The sequence below is a fragment of the Orbicella faveolata genome, unplaced genomic scaffold (genome assembly GCF_042242905.1).
Source record: "Orbicella faveolata isolate gen_17 unplaced genomic scaffold, um_ofav_v1 contig_3, whole genome shotgun sequence".
Classification (NCBI taxonomy): Eukaryota; Metazoa; Cnidaria; class Anthozoa; order Scleractinia; family Merulinidae; genus Orbicella; species Orbicella faveolata.
Window position 1 is genome coordinate 18,629,972 of NW_028301558.1, and position 15,314 is coordinate 18,645,285.

General features: G+C 39.4%; 2 protein-coding genes and 1 non-coding gene across 3 annotated transcripts; 1 reads left to right on the top strand and 2 right to left on the bottom strand.

Annotated features, from left to right (window-relative positions):
• Positions 1 to 313: 313 nt before the first annotated feature.
• LOC110057371 (uncharacterized) lies at positions 314 to 4,403 on the bottom strand. Its single transcript, XM_020763955.2, has 2 exons — positions 3,451 to 4,403; positions 314 to 2,773 (listed from the first exon to the last, which is right to left on the bottom strand). The coding sequence occupies exons 1-2, from the start codon at positions 3,756 to 3,758 to the stop codon at positions 1,666 to 1,668; spliced, it is 1,416 nt and encodes a 471-aa protein (XP_020619614.2). The 5' UTR covers positions 3,759 to 4,403; the 3' UTR covers positions 314 to 1,665.
• A 3,986-nt stretch (positions 4,404 to 8,389) lies between these two features.
• Trnat-ggu (transfer RNA threonine (anticodon GGU)) lies at positions 8,390 to 8,462 on the top strand. The gene has a single exon. It is a non-coding gene; the product is annotated as a tRNA-Thr (tRNA).
• Positions 8,463 to 8,764: 302 nt separating this feature from the next.
• LOC110057402 (uncharacterized) lies at positions 8,765 to 15,305 on the bottom strand. Its single transcript, XM_089297499.1, has 3 exons — positions 13,286 to 15,305; positions 12,538 to 12,619; positions 8,765 to 10,777 (listed from the first exon to the last, which is right to left on the bottom strand). The coding sequence occupies exon 3, from the start codon at positions 10,766 to 10,768 to the stop codon at positions 8,972 to 8,974; it is 1,797 nt and encodes a 598-aa protein (XP_089153625.1). The 5' UTR covers positions 10,769 to 10,777; positions 12,538 to 12,619; positions 13,286 to 15,305; the 3' UTR covers positions 8,765 to 8,971.
• Between the last annotated feature and the right edge of the window lie 9 nt (positions 15,306 to 15,314).

Consider the following 15,314-nt stretch of genomic DNA (forward strand, 5'->3'; position numbering starts at 1 on the left):
ATCCAATCACTGCAAATTACAATACGAAACCTGTTTCACTGACTAAGCGATATCATTCGAAAACGACGCTTGTGCAATACCGACTGTCGATCACGTAATGTTTTTTCTAGAACGGTCTAAATTGCATGTTTGGAATTTTCTACTATGCTCTCCACTAACACGGATGAAAACCAAAAGACACCATAATCACGTTCATCTATTTCCTCTGGCTCCGACCCAACTAGCTCCTTCTACAAACAAACAAACAAACGAATTCTAAAAGAGGTAACTTCATGGACTGAGGGCATGTTATATATTCAAAACTTTAATCTAATTCACTGTTTATCGACCTTTATTTTGCAGCATATTCATGGAATACATACAAGAGGGTCTAGATAGGGTTCTAGAAAATCAGTTATCAGTAAAATTTTCGGTGATTTCACAGATATTCGTTAGTTAAAATATTAGCCCATTTCTCAACTATTTTGCAGATCTCAGGTCTCACCTATCAGCTAATTAAAAAAACCCAACCACGCTAATTCGCAAAGAAATACTGAAAAGAAGTACTGTTAGGGCAAAAAAAAAAAAAAGAAAAAAAAAAGAAAAGAAAAGAAAAAGAAAGATGCTCTTAAAATTAAGTAAGTCAGTAATGACTAAATAGGCAAATTTGTAATTAATCTGGAGTGGACAGCTGCTTATGTGTGATCTTGCCATATCTTTGTAAACGGCTGTGCGTGAAACAATTCGAACTATTTTGGACTTATATGGGCTAAGAATGACCGCTATGCCTTTTATTTATAACCTATTATTAATAAAAAATTAAAACTGCAATTTAATTAGGTCAATTTTACACCAACTAATCATCAAACGATGCATGCAAAAAAAAACAACGGAGGTATTGCTCTATGCCGCAATGTATTCCCGCGCGGAGGGGGAGGGGGATGGGGGGGAGACTCTCATATAAAAAAGACGGGGGTGCTCGTCATACCTTTCAGGGGTTGAAAACGCGGCTTGGTTCCTCTTAGGGTGTCCCGCTTCAAAAAGTCTACAGCGGTAACTATTGCGGTACCTTTTAGGGTACTGAGCCGAAAAAAATATGACAGGATAATTTGTTGTTTTAGAATTGGTACTTCTGAGAGGTAAAAAAAAAAAAAAAAAAAATAGCCACGCCCACTAACAAGATTTTGGTACCTCTTAGAGGTTCTTATCAAAATTTCTGACGAGCAACTCTGTCCTTTTTATATGGGAGTACCCCTCCCCCCATAAATATATTTTGCTGTTTTAAACAAAACATGTGCAGTAGAAGCTGTTGAGAACAAAATTAAGGGAAACGTAAAACGCAGTGTGATACTTGCGCGTCGTAGTCGAGTGTTTCCTACATTTCGTAGCTGTTCACGAAATTAATGACTGGATTGTTTAATGATAGTAACACATGACTTTGGCTTCATTATATTAGGTTTGTTTTCACGCGTAAAACAGTACGACAGAAACAAATAGAAAGTGATTTTCAGTGTTTTACGGTGTACTCCGAAAGCACTGATTACTTTGAGCGGATGCGATACAGAGCGCGTACGATCCAAACTATGTTGCACATATAAAGTTAAACAAAATCCTATCTCAAATGGTCTTTTTCCTCCAGCCTTAGGATGCCTTTATACACAGGTGCAAGTCACAGAATAATTTTCGTCAATCTTCTAGCAAGTCACTATCTAGTAATGTGAATGAGCCAGGAAGCCTGACAATCTGCCTTTGTAGGATTTCTAACCGCCTATCAACCGCTCGAGGTTCTCTATCTTGCTTGTCTTCATACCTGGATCTCTTTTCTGCCGCTATGAACGGCGTTCCGCTGAAATCAGGGGAATTACTTTCTAGGACCTCATCTTTGATCCCCATGTGTTTCTGGAGCGTGCACATGTAGTCGCCGAGCAGCACTGATTTCTTATTGGCTCGCTTGTTACTCTTCTGTGATTGGCTGAGCACTTTCTCTCTTATCAGTTTTTGCAACTTGCCGGCACTTAATGAACTGGGTTTCTCCTCAACCATAGCATTGTGCTCCTCAGTTGGAGGCATTAATGTCTTTTCCCTTATATTTGCTTTCGTGATACTGTCGCTATCTTTGACATAACTATCCCTGCGATCTGAAGCTTGTAAATCCGTTCTGTTTCCACGCCTTGCAGTTGTTTGTGGCCGAAATCTCAACGGCAGAAGGACTTTGTTCTTGACAGCACAAACCCACCTTTTAGCACCATTTTCTCCAAAGGCTTTACCCGAGGAGTTTGGTGTTTTTTCTGAAGTAACTCTCGCAAATTCGTGGCCGTTTCCTCTCGTTTTCGTATCGTTTACTTCGTCGGAGGTCTCCTCTACTGCATCAATTCGCGCAGAAATCTTCTCAAATGTTCCTTTTCGATTTTCCTTCAATTCTTCACAAGGAAGCACCTTATAACCTTCAGAGTGCTCCAATTCCTCTATTTCGCTATCTTTATAATCACTCAGGTTTGCTGCTTCATGAACCACGTTGTTTACTCTGGGTATTGCTAATCTTCGTTTCACATTATTTCTAGATTCTTTTGGAATAATACTGGACACTTTCTTTACCTTATCTTGCACTGACGGAACAACCTTATGTTTGCTACCATTTGTCAGAAATACTTTATAAGTGCTGTCGCGCAGGTCCCAACCAGCTTCTTTTGTCGACAAGCTCTCTGCAGCCTGCTCGACTTCTACAGAACTTGAATTATACCGATATTTCCAGCCGGATGTTATATACGCACCACTTATTTTGGTTTCATCTGTGCTGTGAAAGAAAAAAGAGAAATGATATATCACTTCGTTCTTTAATGACAAGTTAACGTACACTCAATGGGTCAATAAAGTATCAGTACGCAAGTGCGTCTTGACATGCCTTGAGGTCTCTTAGCCCTGTCTAAGCCAATATAAATTTTATTTTAATTCCGTTAAGAGAAATAAACGTTGATGATGACGATTCGTCCGTAATTTAAGGAACTGAATTATTTCGCTGGAAACCATTTGTAAGGAGTTAAAGTCCATATTTTCCACGCAGTTACTGCAGTTATCTCATGGACAAGACAGAACTGACTGAATAATGCAAGACAAGACAACGTTTGTTTGCATATCCGTACTGTTCAACTGATAAACATGGACAGTGAGATAAGTGTGGACGCTGAGTTCAAAGACGACGTAAGGAATATTGCTTGTGGGTACGATCCAAACTTTGGTGCATTTTGCATTGGTTTTGTCAGTTTTTCTCCAGATTCAAATCCAAGATCGCCCTGACCAGTCTGATCTCCCTTAGTGTCCCCAATTAGCCACCTAGCTAACTACCCCCGACACTTCAATGAAGTTGATAATAATGATGATGATAATGATGATGACGATCCAAATTTCATCTCAGCGGTGATCATCAAAATGAGGATCACAGCTTAAACTGTGAACCTTCTAGACTTCACATACCTACGTCTCGGCTTTCCGTTGTAGTTTAAACTTCCCTTCACCATGTTTATCCTGGTGTACACACCCACCATGTCTTCCAGCTGCATTTCTCTTTGTTTCACGCCTTCTTGTCGCTCCTGGTCTTTGGTTTTCAAACGCACAGTTTGTCGTTTGAGAATCTCGCGTTCGACTGTTCGAGGAATAACGGAGCCCTCCTTGGATTGCAGGTTAGGTCGCAAAGCAGGTCTGTTTCCATGATCTCTAGTGCTCTGGGGAGCAAGGGGCCGGCGTATGCTCTTTATCTCACGACAGTCACTCTCAGCTTGCATTCCGCGCGTGGAAGCGAGGCGATGTGTATCACCAGCAATTATGCTTCCTGAAGGAGACAAACCTGTTGGGGACTTGGTAAGGTCAGTTTCAATTCCAATGCTCTTCTCTGTATTCTATGCAGTTCTTGTAAAATTCGTTTTGAGAAATTTTAAGGTCGGATATGGGTCTTTACTAGCGTTCCTGGTTTTAGTACATAGTTATCAAATTGGCTTGGTAATGAGTGCAATTGAATCGTTCGCCATTTGTGCGAACCATAATCTTGGCCCTAAAATTGAGGTAGGGCCTTACGCACCGACTGGAATTCTTGCCAACTGATTAAAAAAAAAAATAACTGAACAAAAAATCACGTTGGGCGTATCTTCTGCATGGAATAGGAATGAGGAACTGGAAAAAAAGGCAACTTCGAATTCCTTACGGCAAAAGGTCACAGAAATAGCTTCCCTAGTTTATCATAGTAAGCTAGTTTAAGGCTCTAGTCTTGCGTAATACCTCGAAATGTTAATCTGTCATAAGCTGCTAGCTACTATTCCATTTATTTTCTGCTTTCTCATTTTCTAAACACACTACTGATCAAATCATCCCTGCTGAGAAAGCACGGCTTTTCGAAACATAACATTTCCCGAGGCGAACCGAATGCCTTTAAGTACTACTAAGCCTTTTAAAAATTACACCCGTAATTGCTGGTCTCACACCATTCGGTTTTAGAAATTGACCTAAGCCGTGCCAGTTTAAGTTTTCTCCTTTACCTTCTCTTTGATAATTCAAGTGATATATTATCTGTTGAAGGTTGCTTTTCTCGTCTCTATGTCTCCTCTTACGGATTTCCTCTTCTTCGTTCAACCCTTCAATGGTTCGTAGCAAGGCAGTGTTTTCTCTACGAATCTTCCCATAACATAGCCTTCTTGTTGTGTCAGCGATACTGTCGCTAGGCAGAACATACGCTTGTCTACTGGAAGACATACTCAAACAGCATTGATAAGTTTTGAAAATTTTCGCGTAGATGTACTTCAGTCTTGTCCCATAGAGTGCTAATTTGCTTCATAGAGAGAAGAAAGCGTTTATATTGTGATTGGCCGGTTGAATAGTTGTATGTGTTGTTTTGTGATCTGAACTGAAAGCAGCGTGGAAAGCGAGAAAAGAAATCGCAAAAACACTTTTTAAAAGCGTTTAATTGAAATAATGAAAACACTTCGATCTATTTACATGTATTATAAACGCGTGGATTTTTCAGCTTAAAGGAGTGAATTTTGCAAGCTTTTAGCAACATAAAACACTTTTCAATCTCTGTCACCACTTTTTTCTGAGTAATCCCTCAGGAAATGTGAGTTTAAAACTGATTCTAGAACCGGTTAAGCATAAATACTCGTCTCTATATGCTTTGCGCAAATTAGTCCAGAGAGCCGGGTAAGATTCTTATATACGGCTTGTGGAAATTCCATTATCGCTAATTTAATGAGGTACACAATGTCTCTTTTGTATGTGGATTGAAAGTAGCACTTGAATGGTGTTGGTAAGTGCAAAAATCGACGGGACCCAAACATGCGTAATGGCTGTTTTAAAGTAGCACTCCGATAAAAGGACCCCTGGACTCCGAAGTTTAATATAGACGCGAAAATTTTCAACATGTTTACCACGGAATGGTCATTAGTTACGGGAAAGAGTTATCCATTTCATCATTTCTTTCACTGACTCACTGAGTAAATTTAAATTTAGAATTAATATAATGGTAACACTTTTGGTAATTAAGGTTAAGTGTTAAGATTGAATTCATGAATATTTCAATTGCATTGTTACTCATCTCCATACATGCAATCATGCAATATATAATATCAGGAAAAACTGTTATGTCGGTAAACATTCAGAACTAAACAAGTAAAGGCTTTTAGCGTGCAACGAGAATATGTCGCCGCCTCTCGCATATTAAGACAGCAGAGAATTCCGCAACAAATCTCCCTAGATCTGCCGAGCTTCCGTTGCTTGCGATTTCGTTTATCCTGCTAATTCAATTTCCGATTTTGTGTCGAATGGGTTCAGGTATAGCATTGAAGAAAAACAATTTATTGTAAACAGGGCGCGAGTCAGTCAGATTCCTTAAGCTCAATAATGTAGGTGTAACTTTTATCTATCAGACTTGGCGGGCTTAAAATGTTTCAGTGTTTGGCGTTGGATGCAAATCAGTACATGGGTTTATGGATCGGAAATGGTTTTGGATCATGATTTGGGAAAGATGTTAACAAACTTAACACCCACCGGAATAACTAATTAACCCGAAATCTTTCACTTTTGAGCACGAAAGTCATTTCGCTCAACCGTGCTTCTTATAAAGCGCGAGAGTTTGATTTTTTTCTCAGTACATCACAATGGAACAAGATAAATTGCTTAGTTAGTCTGTTGGTTAAAACCTGACCACAATTTCGTTGAAGAATTTAGTCACCTGAATTATCCATAAAAGACGGCATAGACCGCGTCCACACTTTGCCCAAGAAATTTGAAAACGGAGGTTTCACTCTGAAAACGCGCATCAAATGTTTTCCGTCCACACTACGTAAGCCGGAGAAATTTGAAAACGCAACAATCACTGGTTATTTTGGATTTGTGTTTCGGGAAAACTCACATGGTAATCGTAACATCGTCGTTTTCGAAAAGTTCCGTCTTTAAAATGGTTTAATCTGGTTTGAAGAAAGTTTGCGAAAAGCTCCGTTTTCGTGAAGAATTAGTGTAGAAATAAACCGTGCAAATAAAGCTGCGTTTTGATATTTCTCTGGCGTATTGTGGACGGAGCCATAGTTTGCATGATGCATTTTCTCTATGAACCAGTTGCCTATTTACCTGTTTTCTCGTGGCGTAGATTGTACAGAACCCAATGCAGATTCCGTTTGTTATCTTCATATTCTTTTATCCTGGTTTCGCTAGTTTTTTGGAGATCTCTTAATGTGGATTGAAGTGAACCAAATTCGCGTCGATCCTTGCACAAAAATGAGCGCTTTGCAGCGTTTTTCACTCTAAATATATCCACTGATTCCTCTCTGAAGCGACTTTCATTTTCTTTTGTTATCTTCACGCTAAAAACTGTTGATGCACGCATTTTTTGTGCAGTAGAGGTAACGCACAGTTCAATGCTTTCTTTACGTGGCATCGTCACAGTGAGCTGTTTTCGTTTGGTAACAGGTAAATGTAACTAAAATCGAAATTTATTAGCCAAACCACTCAAGATGTTTATTGTTTTCGACTAAATCCCTCGAAATAGCCAAGCCAGCTGTCCTTGATTGATAAACACAGTATTTCTGTAAATTAGGAAAATCGAACATGACAGGAAAAGGTTTCCCTTGTTTTTCAAAACAATTTTGTTTTATTTTTCGTTCTGCATTCTCTGGGAAAGTTTGTAATCATTCTTACAGAGAAAAGATTGTCATGTTTATTTTGCCGTCTACTTCTGTTTTTTACGCAAATTTGATTTGAATAACATTGATAATTATTTTATTTTGCAGTATTTTCCTCCTTTTAACTGATTTCTTTGAAGCATATTCTATAAACGGAAGCGCTTCAAATAAAATATTCACTTTTAACAAATCAAGACGAAAATTCGATTCGTCATTTTTGTACCAAAGCCAAAATATATATAAAAAAATAGCCTGACTTCTGAAGAATGTATATGTTTCTTAGAGGTCTATATAAGAACTCGACCGGGACCCAATCGGACCACCACATAATAAATGAGTTTGATTCACCATGCGAGATGCGAAATCTTTAGTTCGCTTGCTCGATTCCGGGTCTTTGCGACGTGTTCATGGGCAAGACATCTTAATCTCACAGTGCCCCTCTCTTCCTTTGTCGTAACCTCGCGCCTAAACAGTTTTCCAAAGTGGCGGAAGATTCTGGTGATTTTGCTTGTGCTTGTGTTTGCGTCGAATTTCGTTTTCACTTGGGTTATCTATTGCTTGCGTTTGTGCTAGCGCTTGTGCTTGCGTCGCTAGTGAAAACCAGGCTTTAATAATCAAAACTGCACGCAAGGTTGGAACTACGACACAAAAACGGGCTGGATTATTGAGGCCATAACTTCGAACTGAAACGTAAAGTCTCAAGCAGCAACTTGTAATGAATTATTGCCAGGGGATGGCTGGATGCCGTGATCAAAACCTTTTCACGATTAACTTTTCTTAATGATGTGAAGTATATATGAAATAATTCATATTTGAACTGCGGTTGTAGATGAAAGTGAAGATTGATCATCCCAATAAATTATCCAATTTAAGCAATTGGAAAGAAGAAGCCTGAAAAAATCAGAGCTTCAACGGGATTCGAACCCGTGACCTCCGCGATACCGGTGCGATGCTCTACCAACTGAGCTTTGAAGCCAAACATTGGGAGCGAGGTCAATTAATTGAGTTCATATCTTCCCGTGAGGAGTGAAATGATGTGAAGTATATATGAAATAATTCATATTTGAACTACGGTTGTAGATGAAAGTGAAGAATGATCATCGCAGTAAATTTTCCAATTTAAGCAATTGGAAAGAAGAAGCCTGAAAAAATCAGGGCTTCAAATATGAATTATTTCGTATATACTTCACATCATTTCACTCCTCACGGGAAGATATGAACTCAATTAATTGACCTCGCTCCCAATGTGTGGCTTCATAGCTCAGTTGGTAGAGCATCGCACCGGTATCGCGGAGGTCACGGGTTCGAATCCCGTTGAAGCCATGATTTTTTCAGGCTTCTTCTTTTCAATTGCTTAAATTGGAAAATTTACTGTGATGATCATTCTTCACTTTCATTAACTTTTCTTATTTGCATTACAATGTAATTCAACGTGGATGCGAGACAGTTTCGGGCATAAACTACAAAAAACAAAAAAAAAAACAAAACCCGAAATTGGGGCTATTTAGCTCTCATCACATGTCAGCATAAAACATAAATTCATACCACAAAGAATGACCTCGTTTGATGGCTGGTAGCCCTCAAGAGCTCGAAAAAAAAAATCATAGACGTTAAAATCTGAAACGTTTCTTGTTCAGGAAATGCGTATAATTCTCTTCATTTAGTCCATAACAGATACAACAAATGCGTCAACAAATTAATTTCGAAACATTTGCTATGGAACAACAAGCATATAATAATGTACACATAAAATATATATGAAATCAAATCACATCTATATCCTTATTTCACAATAATGATCTCTCAGACGTATGAAACTTAAGGTCACTTTTTTATGAAATGTAGCTGGTTTTGTCACTGTTCTGCGCATCATTAGAACCTTTATCAGCCGCAGAGTTTTTATCAACATTATTTGATTCTGATTCGTTTGCTGGATTGTCAGACTCATTTTGGTTTTCTTGTTTCTCCTCTTCGTCATCATCATCGTCATCATCTTCCTCAGAATCCTCAGAATCTTCTTCATCAGATTTCTCTGGCTCGGAGCTTGGTGGCGTGTCTTCATCCTTCTCTCTGGCCGCGGGACTTGCTGCCTTTTCTGGAGATGAAGTCTCTCTCCTTGAACCATCATCTTGTTTTTTCTCTTCCTCACTCGGTGCTTCAACATGGGTAGATTTATCATCGTCCACGTTTGACGAGGTTGAAGGTTCCTGGCGTTTATCGTTGGGTGAGAGCCGAGAATTCAGCTCCGTCTCTTTGGAGCTCTCCGCAGCTGCCCGTGATTCTAAATCTTCATGCTGCCAGGCTTGTATTTGCGGCTTCTCTTTATTGTCCTTGGCTTGATTCAACTTTGAATTATCTTCCACAGTCTCAATGTCTTCAAAGTCTTCATTTCCCTCATGCCTGCCTTCGGTGTCCTGGTCTTTATCGCCGGAACTCTTCCTTAAGTCTTCGACCTGTTCAAGTACTTCCTCCAAAACTTCTTCCGCCGGAAGTAGATCGATTGGCTTTTCCTCCTTTGTTTGATGTGTGTCTTTCACTTCAGCCGCCTTCTCCTGGAGCAAGCCGCTGGCCTTAAACACATTACCAACTGTTAAACTATCTTCCTTGTTATCTTCCTCTTTAAGTCCTGCGTATTCTTGTACTGGAGTCTCGTTTTCAAGCTGTGTAGGCGGCGAAGCAGATATTGTGAAATTATCTTGAGATACTCGGAGCCCACGAGTAAAGGTTGTGAGGTCTGGGGACAAGTTGGATACTATGTCACGCGGTGACTCGACAGACTCAGTTTTGACAGTTTTTGACTGGTCACGTGGCAAGAGTTCATTGCTTTTGTTTTCGACATTAGTTTTTGCAAGATGAACCCTTGGTTTCCGTTTCGAGTTATTCTTCTTTGGCAATCGTCCTTCTTTGTTGGTCAATTGACCGTTACCGATTTGAGGTAAAAATGGTGCTCGGGGACTCCTTGATAGTGAAGACGCTGCACCGCCATAATTGGCTCGTTTAAAAAACTTCCCTCGTTCGACAGCCACGTAATTTTGTCCCGAGACTAACTGCGAGGGGGCTAGCAGCAGCTTGCCGTCGATTGTATATAGCGCAGCGATGGCGGCCGCCACGAAAACGTGCTCTTGCACAATGTTTAAAATTTGTTCCATACTTTGCTGCAATCGCTTTTGAAGTACGATTTTCACACTCGGTCTGAACACATCTCCATTACAGAACACGTGAATGATTTTCAACTCTCGTTTGCCCCACTCGTAATCCATCTTATGTCTTCCCTCCGTCACAATGACCATTTTCTTTGGAGAATTGTTCGTCTTACGAGGCGGACGCCGCTTTGAAATGCCCAGATCGGCGTAGTTCAGCTTTTTAAACTCTTCTCGTCCTGCCGCCACGTAGACGCTCTTGTTTTGAATATTCTCCAAGCTCTGGATTGGTCGACCGCCGATGGGTGTACAAATTTTCCTCACAGCATTAAACGCCGCAATGTGCGCCGTAACTTCATCATACAGGGCGTCCATTGTCCGGATGTGACGTCTGTTGATAACAAGCGTTTTACCAAGAAAGTTGCGGTTTCCATTCTTGTACACTTTTACTGTGACTGTCGGAGCAAAATTGGACGCAACTGCTGCCATTCTGGGTGTCTGTTAAGAGAGAGGTTCAATGCATATTGATCAGTAAGCAAACTCGACTCAGCTTATAAGACATGGAAAGGAAATAAAGTCTATTTCTAAATCTGAGCGCGTTTCGTATTTGTAAGCAGGTTATTCATAGGTAAAAACAATGGGACCAAGATTTTGTGTAGATATCCCAAGTAGCGAAAAAGTTATACACATAGTGGCCGCCGTTTTGATAAAAGTACTCTTTTTTTTACTCTAAAAGAAGGGTAACAGTTGTTTCTTCTACCAAGATAGCCATGGTAAGATTTTACTGAGTGCGTATTGCTTTTGCAAAATATGTTCAGTGTGTTATACAATTCGTGCGCTTTGATTGAAATCTGCAATGATGCCCATGTCACGTGAGGGACAAGTAATCTGGGTTACCGCAAAACCCACATCTTGATTTGTCACGGTTTCTCTAGAACAAAGCTAATCCGAGGCTATACAGTTTGTGAATACCAAAATTTTCATACTACAAATGACTTTTGTACAAGCACATGAACAGTGATTTCTCAGGCAGTGACTTTCTCAGGACGCTTGGCAATTCCTTTACTTCCATCAATATTCCTTCAAGCAAATAACAGTAACTTGCCTGGTTCTCGTAAATTGTTTGTAAATTGTAGCACTTGTACCATCAGACATGATCTTTTGATCAATACGACCCTTAACCGGTTGTCAGGAATGGCAGAGATACAACACTACAACACAAGTAGTGTGCAGCCGAGTGTGCGAGTGAAGAGGTATTGCGCATGTCAGAGGAACTATTCTCAACTCGCTCTCCCCTGCTAGAGTTAAATTGAAGTGGTTTTACTGAAACTTAAAAGTTAAAACAGTTGTTTTAGCGCTGAAGTTTCTTTAAAATGTCACGACTACTGAACCAACTGGCTAACTTGAGAGAGCAAGCTCTTGAATGACGAAAGCAGAATGTTATAGCAAACCGACATTGGAGCACTATGATATTTGAAGTGGTTCAAATTTACTACTCAATTTTATGTGTTATGCAAATATTCTTGAGTTACTCTTTGTGATACTGAAAACTGGTTTGACATGACTGAACATTGAAGTCAAATAGTTTTGTATCAATGATGAAGGCGACGATCGATCTTTTGAGAGTTCTTCAAGTAACTTGCAGTCAATCCTGCGCCCTTAGGTGAGTTTCTTTGCTGTTGAAAATTGTTCAGAGAGCTAGAAACAAATAAATATTCGGCTGCCTGATTGACATTTGCCGTATAGGAAGTGTAAACAGCCTGTTTTCTCTCGTTCCTGAATCTCCAAGCAAAGTTTAATCATAACAGATGACGAAGCAGGGAATTTTAAACTTCACTAACAAAGTTCTACCTGCCTTGGAATAAAGGTTGTTATCAACAGGTTTTAAAAGAGCAATTTCTCACCGGGTAACCACAGTTTCAGTTTGTTAATGGAAGCTCTCTAGTGCGTTACTATGAAATAAAACCCAAATGAAGCTAAATGAGTAGTTGAAATCGTTTAATTGACTCCTAAAGGGAATTTGTAGTTTACAAATCCCTCCGTAAGTCTCAATAGTCTAATGTTCCTGTGGAAAATGTTCATAACAAGCGTTTTGACCGCATTAATTATTTAGTAAGGAAAAGATATATTACACTGTTAACCAAATGACAACCGATGCCAGTTTTGATTCGTGGAGATGCAGCGCTATTAAGAACAATCCATGCAAATTCACCGATGTTTTTATTTTGGCGTAACTTAAAGCTTAACTGAACACTTACCTTGTCCGAATGCCAAGCACCAAATCTCTCCTTCTTGTCAGCCGGCGTGTTTGAACGGTCTCCGGCTTCAAAGTTTGGCAAGCTAAATAAAATGACAACAAAAATAAAAGTGAATTGAATTATCGATTTTGAATTCCTACCGATAAAGAGATGTTACCGTGGTGATGACGTAATAAAAAAGATTTTCTTCAGCTGTTCCACGAAAAACGATTTGACCGCAAACACAATTTATAAAGTGCAGTCGATTTCAAGCAAAGCATCAATATTCTCATTTGTTCCCGTAATGTTACTTTTTTTGTGACGGGAAGTCCGATCATTTGGCCGGACCTTTAACCGGAAAGAAAGCAACGTCAAAATTATTTTTGTTCTATTTTAGTATACGCTTGAAAACACTAACATCATCCATTATGATTGATCACCACGAAGCGGTCGTTATTTGAACTTATTGCACTGCGATTTGCCAAGTAATAAATCAACAAGTGTAATCCTTCTCGTTTCAAATTTAACCATTTTTATTTGGTGTGGAGCAGATACAAGTGAACTTGTAACCTAGGTTTGTGAGAGGGCTATGCAAGGCAATAATTTTCACTATGCTGTCCTATAATTTTGTAACCAATTTACATGCATTCGTGTTTATAACGTCGTTTCCAAAATACAATTATTTCAAAAGAACGACACAGAAATCCCGGACAGAAATGGAACATATATTATTAACTATATAGGAAAAAAAGATTCTAGCTTTACCTACCTTTTCAATGATTCACTGCTGATTTACAAGAGGTAGAAATTCTTCTTTTCGCTATTTTCACTCGACTCGATCACTTTTCACGATCCAACATGGCTGATTATTTCCGTTCGCGATGTCAAGACGAGTACCATATGGAAATTTCTGATGCATTTAAATGACTAAAAGGAATTGTTTACAAGTGTCAAGAAATGAAATTGCATCGTTAATTTCTTTGTCCAGTTAATAGTTTTCTCTTAGTTGCCAATAACGCACTTGGAAGCTGGGTTCGAATAATAGATCTTTTTCACCAGGCTAATCACTGCGGCTATATAAGTGATTCTAAACTAACATAGTGTAAGATCGAGGCGGAAATGTATCCCGTGTTTCCAAGGTTACGCATACATAGCAACAAGCTATTGACGGTGGAAGCAATTGCGAAGTAAAGTTTGTTTCGCGTCACGTACGACGGACTAAGCGAAAGAGGGACTACTCGTAGTCTACTGTCAACTCCCAGCCGTAAATGGAAAAGTGTTTAAAAAAGGTCGAGACGTGTTTACTGTTGAAGATGCAAAACACTTTGATCGCTAGGCAAGAAAGCTGACCGTATAGGTTATCAAAACACATCGTGTGGTTTTTGTAAATTTAAAAACGTCTTCTGTGTTTGTAGTGAAAATACGGCTTGAATATAAATTATGGTAGAAGATTTAGATAAAAATATTTATTTTAATAGACGTGGAAACATCATTATGCTCGGCCGAGCGCTGGTGAAAAGGACGATATGTACATATGTGCCTGAAGAGCGTGTTTGAAGAGAAGAACCTAAGAAGGAAAACCTTACATGTAAGACAGCGAAAACAAGGACCAGAATGTAAAAAGTTAAATAAAAAAAAAACATTATTCAAACATTATTTAAATTCACCTTAGCGAAGTTCTACGTACCATAATTTATATTGAAATCAAACATGAGATCATATCGAAGTTCGATAGAACCTTTCTATTTACTGGAGACCAAAGTTATCGATAACTAATTTTCTTCCACGAGAGCTGTGGCAACTAGGGATCGTCAGTGCATGTGTTGGCGCCAAAACTGCCAACAACAAACACTATAGGATGTTGCCAACAACGTACAGCTAAAAATTTGAAAACTAGTTGTTTTTTAGCACAATTCCTTCGCTAGTTATTGACAGCTCCAGTAGCCATTAATTACCATGCAGTTGTCGCTCGGTGATTGATGAAAGTCAAGTTATCAGGGTGACTGGAGTGGGACTTCCAAAAGAAAGGAATTTCAAGCTAGCTGGACTGAATGTTTTTTTTTTTGTTCTAAGTATAATATTCATATAATTGCAGTCTTTCTCCTTCCTCAAAGTATTCGAGATTCACAAAACAGACAAAGTGAATTTTTTTTGACGGAGTTGTATTCGATTTGGAAAAAGTATCCGATTACAAAAGCCAGGATCACTTTGCAAAGGACGTCAGATCAACTGGTGTAACACTGCACAGAGTATGGTCTGTGACTCGTCAGTTCACCCGTATTGCAAAGTCGAACGAGTATCCTTCGATGTCTGCCAGAAACACCTCCTGACAGATTCTTGTCAGGCTCTATTTTCACAACTGCCTAATTAAGTCATTTACATACCTGCGATAATTCAGTCATATCTTCAGGAAGTCTTGCTCCGGTACACACATGGGAATATCGACTCCGTCGCCTTAATCGACTTCATCGCATCGAGTTTGTCAGCTTGACCCGCGACAGAGCGAAAAGCTTTGAGGGAGCAGATATTTACGCTATAACAATGCAGGTTAATCTACCAGCCATCTCTAGCAGCTACTCTTCGGGATTGCGGGCTTCCATATGCTCTTCCTCAGTTCTGTCCTTCAAATGTTTAGACTTCCAGATACCGACTGAGTTATGAAGGGAGTGAGAAACTTATAGCTACTGTCGGTGAGCAAAGTTATTCACTATGTTTATATTGAAACGGGTCCTGCATGCTGTGAATTAGCAAAGTCGAAAGCATCCAGTTTGGAGATGAATAATGAACAATGGTTAGGC

Bases quoted from the DNA above. Each gene is read 5' to 3' on its own strand.
- LOC110057371 (XM_020763955.2), bottom strand. From the start codon at position 3,758: ATGCAAGCTGAGAGTGACTGTCGTGAGATAAAGAGCATACGCCGGCCC. The intron at 2,774-3,450 runs GTATGTGAAGTC...TTTCTTTCACAG, and splicing joins AACGGAAAGCCGAGACGTAG to CACAGATGAAACCAAAATAA.
- LOC110057402 (XM_089297499.1), bottom strand. From the start codon at position 10,768: ATGGCAGCAGTTGCGTCCAATTTTGCTCCGACAGTCACAGTAAAAGTG.